General features: G+C 42.5%; 1 protein-coding gene across 1 annotated transcript in view; it reads left to right on the forward strand.

The window, feature by feature from the left end:
* Window positions 1-1,367: 1,367 nt before the first annotated feature.
* Window positions 1,368-7,817, forward strand: part of DSCAM (DS cell adhesion molecule) — a gene marked incomplete at its 5' end in the record, with an annotated part of 78,834 nt that continues 72,384 nt past the window's right edge. Inside the window, 3 exons of the mRNA XM_019655759.1 lie at window positions 1,368-1,521; window positions 5,107-5,224; window positions 6,552-6,715. Of these exons, the coding sequence (XP_019511304.1) occupies window positions 1,368-1,521; window positions 5,107-5,224; window positions 6,552-6,715 (436 nt within the window). The remainder of the gene's footprint in view (window positions 1,522-5,106; window positions 5,225-6,551; window positions 6,716-7,817) is intronic.

Consider the following 7,817-nt stretch of genomic DNA (forward strand, 5'->3'; position numbering starts at 1 on the left):
CTCTGCCTTTAATTAGGATTTTAAATCATCACACTTAGTATAATTATTGATATATTAATATAGGTTTAAATCTATAGTCTTGCTATTTGGTTTAATTATTGCCCTATTTGTTTCCTTTTTGCTCTTTTTTTACTTCTTTGGATTAATGGAATGTTTTTTATAATTGCATTTTATTTCTTTTGTTGGCTTATTAGCTTTATTTTGCTCTTTATTTTGTAATTTCAGTGGCTTCTTTAGGATTAATAGTATACACCCTGAACTTAATCGCATTCTACTTTCAAGTGCATTCTACACTTTACATGTTTTCAAGATTATTCCAAGTTAAGCAGGTATCAGTACCTCATTCCTTTCTTTTGTTGAGTTATTACTACATGGATATTTTATTTATCCATTCATCGGTTGATGGATATTCGAGTTATTCGTATCTGGAAATTTTCTACTGGATGTCAAACATTGTGAATTTTACCTTGTTGGGTACTGCCTATTTTTATTCCCATAAATATTTTTTTACTTTTGCTCTGGGAAGCAGCTAAGTTACTTAGTGACAATTTGATCTTTGTGAATTTAACTTCAATATTTGTTAGGCCATACCAGTGTGGTGTTCAATCTAGGGCTAATTGTCCCCCACCACTGAGGCAAGGTCATGATGCACTACATCCAACATCCCATGAACCTGGAGGGTTTCCAGGCTGGCTGGTGGGGCGGGCACTAGTCCCAGCCCTGCACGAACACTGGACGCTGTGATCCCCAGTCCTTTCCGGCGGTTCTCTCCTGGCCTCAGATAGTTCCTCACATGCATGCTCAGATCTGCTCAGCTGAGATCTTTCTCTGTGCAGCTCTCCTCTTTCCAGCCCTTGGTCCTGTGAGTCTAGCTCCCTCCCAGTCTCTCAGTTCTGTCTCCACAGCTCAGGGCAGCTGCTCAACTCCTCCTGGGTTCCCATCTCAGTGCCATGGCCTGGAAACTCTCACAAAAATATGCCATCCCTGCAGGGATAGGCCTTACCGCATCTGTCTCCCATATTTCACAGATCACTGTCCTTCCTTACCTGATGTGCAATGCCTTTGAACCTGTTGTTTCCTATAATTTGTCTGTTCTTCGGTTCTTTCGGGTTGGAGGGTACATCCAGGTCTTGTTACTCCATAATTTAAAGGGTTAAATCACTCACTGGTGGCCGGAGGAGCTGCCATGTAGAGAAAGGTAGACTAAGGGGAGAGACACCTATATAGCAAATCCAGCCGTTCAGAGAAGGGTGAGTGGTGGCTTTGGTCTCCCATGGGAGATAACATGTTAATCAGCGTTCTTTTAGGAAATCCACATGTGCCACTTGCCTCCTTGAATGTGGGAACATTTATGTCTCCTCTCACAGGTGATCAGCGAGTTTGAAGCCTCTCCTGACTCATTTTCCTACAGAATCCCTAACCTGAGTCGGAATCGTCAGTACAGCGTCTGGGTGGTGGCTGTGACGTCAGCTGGGAGAGGCAACAGCAGTGAAATCATCACAGTGGAGCCATTAGCCAAAGGTGCGCCGCCATAGTGAAGACCTTGTTTCCCATTGTAATTGGGCTGTTTCTAGGTCTCTGTTCTATCTGACAATGCCCGAAAAAGCAAGTAACCCAAATTATCACATTTCAGCCCAAGAAACAGTGTTGCTCCTGGCTGGCACTGGGCTTTTGTGCAAATCAGAAAATAATCCTCCCAGAGGTGAGCCCAGCACCGAGGGTGAATGGCTTTGCAACTCAGGGTGTCCGGGTTGGGAAAATTAGAGAAAGGAGTCCCCACTCACCCCTTTGCATAGGTGAAAATCACGACATGGCAGCTTCCCAAGGAAGTTCTATTTTCGTCAAAATCAGGTATCACACATCTTAAAGGGAATCGTCTGTATTTTGGTCTATGGAACTTGGAAACTTACAAAAAATTACGAAAATCATTAGCTCTTCTTCTGTTGACAGAATGCTATGACCAAAGTTCTTAAGTAACAGTGAGATGTTAGAGGCATCAAATAGCAAAAGTTCCTAAAAGTAAATGTAGTTTCTTCACACTGAGATATTCTACTGGTTCTGAAAAGCACATGTGTAGGGATGCAGAATATTCTTATTCTATTTCTGGTAATTAGGGTCCCCCGAAATTACCACTCGTCATGAGTAAATGTATTTACATCACAATTCAGGCTAACAGGAGATGCCCCCTGATTTGGGGATATAGCACATTCGCAATTTATTACTAATAAGGGTTATAGATGCCTGGAAGGGAAAATGAACATTCCAAGATTCCAGTTTTACTTCTAAGAGCTCTTGTGTTTATTAAGGTGATAGGTGAGAAAGAGGGGAGAAGAGGGTGGTGTCCCACTTTGACTACAGATAGAAAATAAGTATATTGTTGGTAAGGAAAATAAATTTGTGGAATAGTTTTGTCTATTGTACTCTTTGATCATGATATCCAACTAGCCCTAATACGCACTTTCTAGCATCAAGAGAACAGTGATCATCAATGGGTATAAGGACTGCACTGTGGGATAAAATAAAAAAAATATACAACCTAAGATCTAGGTTTAGCAATAGCTTTATCTCTTCCCTATGTTTGTGTGTTCAATGTTATGTCTCCAGATAATGCCAGAAATGGCCTGGCTAATGTGGTAGGATGTGACATAGAGGGGCACAACTGAAAACTGACTTGTCTGGAGAGACTCAATGTCATTTGGTCATTCAATAAATCATTTGGAGTGCCTGTTGTATGTCAGGCACTATATTAGGGATACAGGAGTGATTTAGTCAAAGGAGCCTGACTGCTGGAGGAAATATTCCAGAAGTTTCCAGTAGTTTAACGTAATAACACAGTCAGTCCAACACAGATATTTCTGGGCAGGTATCAGGGTTCAACCTCCCAAGTTATGGTCAAGAAAAGGACTGCAGCTGTTATGCGGGGAGTGAAGAATGGAACCCTGGACCCAGATCCGGAGGAACACAGTCCTGGGGAAGAGCCCAGGCCAGGGGCAGACCCAGAGAGCACACATGGCTGGGAGCAGTACAGAAGCCAGAAGGGGTGTCCAGGTTGCAGATGGGCTACAGGTTCTCATGAGAGTCACCTGAGGAGGTTGTTAAACAGACTTCCTGAGCCCACCAGAGATCTAGTGAATCACAGGGCCAGAGTAGGAATCTGAATTTCTCACAGATTCTAGATGGTTTTCTTGCCTGTTCCTGATTTGAAAACCAGGTCTGGTGTGTTCTGTTGCCTCATCTTAGAATTTCGGACCGGGACCCTTTAAATTCCAACTGGCAGAAATGGGCATGAATTCTAGAAACTGGGTGTGTTGGGCTTGAAGACGGTGTTCTAGCTGCTGTTGCTCAAACTGCGACTGGAAATCCTAAGTCCTGGAATTAATGTTAGGGATTCTAACCAGCATAGTAAAGAACTAGAATGGATAGGATGAAAGAGAGTCAAATAGTCTAGGCTAGACTTGCGGCAGTGGGGAATAGAAAATATCAGCGTGCATCATATGTAGTAAGTTTTAATTTGTAGAACTTGGTCTTCACTCACGCACCCATCCCAAATTCTGTGTAGTTTCTGGAATTAATGTAAAACATATTTCTTAAAGCAGGGAGAGGGCTCTTAGAAAGCTTGACAGCCCCTAACTCTAGCTGGGTTTCCCGCAATCACTCCCATTTCGCTTGGAGAAATCATATAAAAGGATGACCTGAAGGGTTTGAAAGGGAAAATGCCAAACTACCAATGCCAGACAACCAAAGCCACCTGAACAGGATATTTCTGTCATCGTGATGGCAAATCAGAAATGTCAGTGACTTCTGAAGTAGTCTCTGCCCTAGAATACTCCATTCCGTGGGAAAGGGTGCCATCACGGGCCCGCTCTGAAGACCCTGCTGTGAGGAGGAGGAGCTTGACTTGCCCCCTCTGTCGGGGAACATTGCTTCAAACACATGGTTGGGTTTCTCTGTAATGTTCGCTGCACAGAACAGGCCCAGTTTCTAAGCCCATTGGCATTTCCTCTTTCTCTCTGCTCTTGCCCACAGCACTCGGAACAACAAAAATCGGAGTTGTTCAGTAGAACTTCATAACAAGGCTTATGTTCTAGACCCACCTCTCCTGGAATTCCAGGGCTTTCTGGGCAAGTCTGCTCCTTAAGCCCAGTGACCAATGAAACCAGAAATGGTGTGGGGGTCCCAACACTGGTTCCATCTTTAAAGGTCCAGGATCAAATTGAGGTGACATTCCACCTGCATGTCTATGCATCAGCACGGGCTGAGCTTCTGGAGGGGACATCCCACAAAGCAGTGTCCCAATACGTGGTCAAGGTCACATAGCTGGTGTCTTGGTGCCTCTGTCAGCTTTTGTGCCTCATCAAGAAGGTGGCACGGGAACCTATCTGTGCTGGGCCCCACCGGTCTGCCAGGAGGTGCCTGCTGACACAGGTTCACCACGGGTTTTCTCCTCTCTACCGCCTGGGTCCTCCTGCGACTTTGGGACTGCACCAGTGTCAGATGCTCCTGGGGGGGGGGGGCTCTTGCTTGAGCACCTGAATCACTGTCCCAAGCCAAGGGTTGTTCTTCAAGAGAGGCCACTCTGAAAACATTCATTTTTCTTAATGTCTGTGCTGAAGATCAAGTTGATATAATAAGGCCAGGAAAGTACCACAATATTGATAAATAGAAGTTGTTTCGGTTTTACTTCTTCCTGTCTTTTGGAGCTTTATGTTTTGTACTGTCTATTTGCTCAGATATTACAAGTATATTTTAATGTGCAGTTTTGGGTGTTGAGATGGATTGTTTAATAAAGTGCTTTGAAAAATAATTGGGCTCATAGAAAACACAGCTTGGAGCTGCTGGTCTAATGAAGCCCCAAATATTTAATTGGGGCTCCTCACATTTAGTCGATAGAAGGGAGAATAGGCTACACTAGGGTTTTTCAGGTATTTGTGTGTTCTTAAAATGAAAACCCCTGATGTCAGAGAATCGTGTTGACAGGTGTAATGTGAATCAGCCTTTCTGCACTCACCGTTTCTTGGGGCGTTGCTGTGTTGGAGAAAGTCACTGTGAGGTCTATGTAGACAAACCTGTGAATCAATAGGGCCTCTCCTCTGGTTGTTGTTCCAGCTCCCGCACGAATCCTGACCTTCAGCGGCACAGTGACCACTCCGTGGATGAAAGACATCGCCTTGCCTTGTAAAGCTGTTGGGGATCCTTCTCCTGCAGTAAAATGGATGAAAGACAGGTAACCAGTAACCCAATGTATGCCTTTAGTGCCACTCTAAGAGATTACATCCGAGTCACTGTGTTGGGTCTAGTTGTCCTATTTTGTATTCATTTTCACTAGTGAAAGCTACAAAACCCACCAACTTTTCTGAGGTGGGGGAAGGGGAGGAATCTCAGCTTTAGCACTAAAAGGATCTGATAGATTATGTAAATCCTCTATACATTCAGAGCCTTTAAATTCATAAGAGAATGCTTGCAAGGAAAATAGCCTGACCAACCCAATATGCTCTGTGGAAGTTTTCTGTACCGTATCATGTAAATTTCTTATATAGCTAAGCTGAAGGTATCCAAGGTTATCTAAGACACAGCACCCATATTTTTTCCTTCCGAGATAATGGACCAACTAACCCTAACTGAAATGCTCTGAGAAGTAACTGTAAGAAATGTAAGAAATACATTAGGACTTTGCTAATGTGAAATCTGGTTTTTTATACTCTATAGTAATTATTAAAATCATAGCAGCAAAGACAGAAGGGAGAAAGTGGGTGAGATCTGTTCTGTCCTTGTACCTTTTTAAAGTGCTTAATCTCTATTCGGAGGAAGAAATTGGGTTATAAATAAAGGATTGAGAATTCACTGATGAGCATAGAGATTTGATATGAAATGGATTCAGAGAAGTACTTATTTTTAAATAAAAGCATTTAAAGACATAAACTATTGAAATAATAGTCTTGGTCCAGTGACCACTTTTCTCATCCTTTTAAAAGTCAGTTAATCCGAAGGAAATAAGCACACTCCTCAGGCCAGGTGGCATGCTGCCTGATGAGGGGATGGCCTCAGATGACTGAACCATCCCCATCGTGATGGTGGTCATGATGGCGAGGGAACTCTGTTCATACGAGGGTCAACTCATCACCCCCTTGACATACCACAGTTCATTTTTATGTCAAAATCATTAATATCTGTAACTTGAAGTGAATCTATAAGAGATCCCCCGATTTACTTGTCCCTATATGATTTGGTCAACATGGCACTTCTGCCCCCTGAAGGAATTCCCCAGAAGAGGAAGTCACCAGTGCCTAGGTGGGACACGACAGGCATGGACCTACGTGAGGAGCCAGAATCCAGGCTCTCGACACAGACCTCATATTAACACAGTGTCTTCTACAAAGAACAAAACTGTGCTATCTGATTTTTCTTGTGCTATACGCATGGTTTAGTTGTTACTTCATACAAGCTCCCAAAAGCGTTGTTGGCTTCAAAGAGAGTCTTTCTGCTGTTCCCCAACCTCAGCTAATTTGGATTGTAATTTCTTTAATCTGCGCCTTTTTCTTCCTGTGAGGCAGTAACGGGACGCCCAGCTTGGTAACGATTGATGGGCGGAGGAGCGTCTACAGCAACGGGAGCTTCGTCATCCGAACTGTGAAGGCGGAAGACTCTGGCTACTACAGCTGCGTCGCCAACAACAACTGGGGGTCCGATGAAATCATTCTAAATTTACAAGTGCAAGGTACAAAACCGTGGGACTCTTTTTAATGACACTTTTTGTCCGTGTGCCTATAGGCAAAGCGTAAAGTGGAGCCAATTTAAAAGACAGCCTTCATAAAGCGCTAATTGCTATTTTCATATTACAAAAGAAAACACATGTTCATTTTGGAAAATAGAATTAAACAAATCAAAGAAAATGAAAAGCATTCATAACCCCAGAGACAACACTGGCTGCATTTTTGCGTATACCCAGCCTAGTCTCTTGTTTCTTTATGCGTGCATCGCTGAAAAAGTCCTTCTTAATAAGTTGCACTAATTGCTGTGTTTACTCCACCTATGTATAAGTGTAACCCAGAGAACTCAAACAAAAAGTAAGTTTGAATTGAAGTCTTTTATTTCTGCTGATTAAATTGTTATATGCACTATGTAAAAAGGACCCTAACTAAAAGTCTGTATTACTATATTTAATTGTGTATTTAATGCAGCCTGTGGAATTTTGCCTTGATAACATACCCAAAAAGTACACAACCAATTCAAGATTATAAATGAAAATCGAGTGTAAAATCCCAAATGGCCACTGATTGGGTTCAGATTTGGCTGCACAAGTGACATTTTATTAGTAGAAAAATCAAAGTGTATGCTTCTTTGGGTGTGAGGGTTGTCACATTAATAAATAACGGCAAGTAAAAATATATTGTTCTCAGTGGAAGGGAAGGGGAGGAGTAGAGCTATATTTTTAAAAAATAATCCAAAATTGATCTGGAATTTCAAGTTGATTAAAGTCGGGAAAACTCCAAGGCATTTTAATAGACACTCTATTATGACTCTAAAGAGATGGGTCAATTTGTCATGCCTTTAGATGAATATATCAGGCTTCTCTTAGAGGAAAAGAGAAGGACATTTTATGGGAAGCTTTCTGTATAATTTGGATAACCTGATTCTGAATTTCTCTGACATTTCTGTCCTCGAGCTAATCCAAAATAACATGGAGGCCCATTGGTAGAAGTATGTCTTCTGCAAAGCTTGTGTGAGCGTTCAAATTATGTGTTGCTGCTCAATCGCATAGCTTTGATTTTCGGAGGAGAGAGAGAGAGAGAGAGAGAGAGAGAGAGAGAGAGAGAGAG

Source organism: Hipposideros armiger, unplaced genomic scaffold (genome assembly GCF_001890085.2).
Source record: "Hipposideros armiger isolate ML-2016 unplaced genomic scaffold, ASM189008v1 scaffold_246, whole genome shotgun sequence".
In the NCBI taxonomy this organism is placed as follows: Eukaryota; Metazoa; Chordata; class Mammalia; order Chiroptera; family Hipposideridae; genus Hipposideros; species Hipposideros armiger.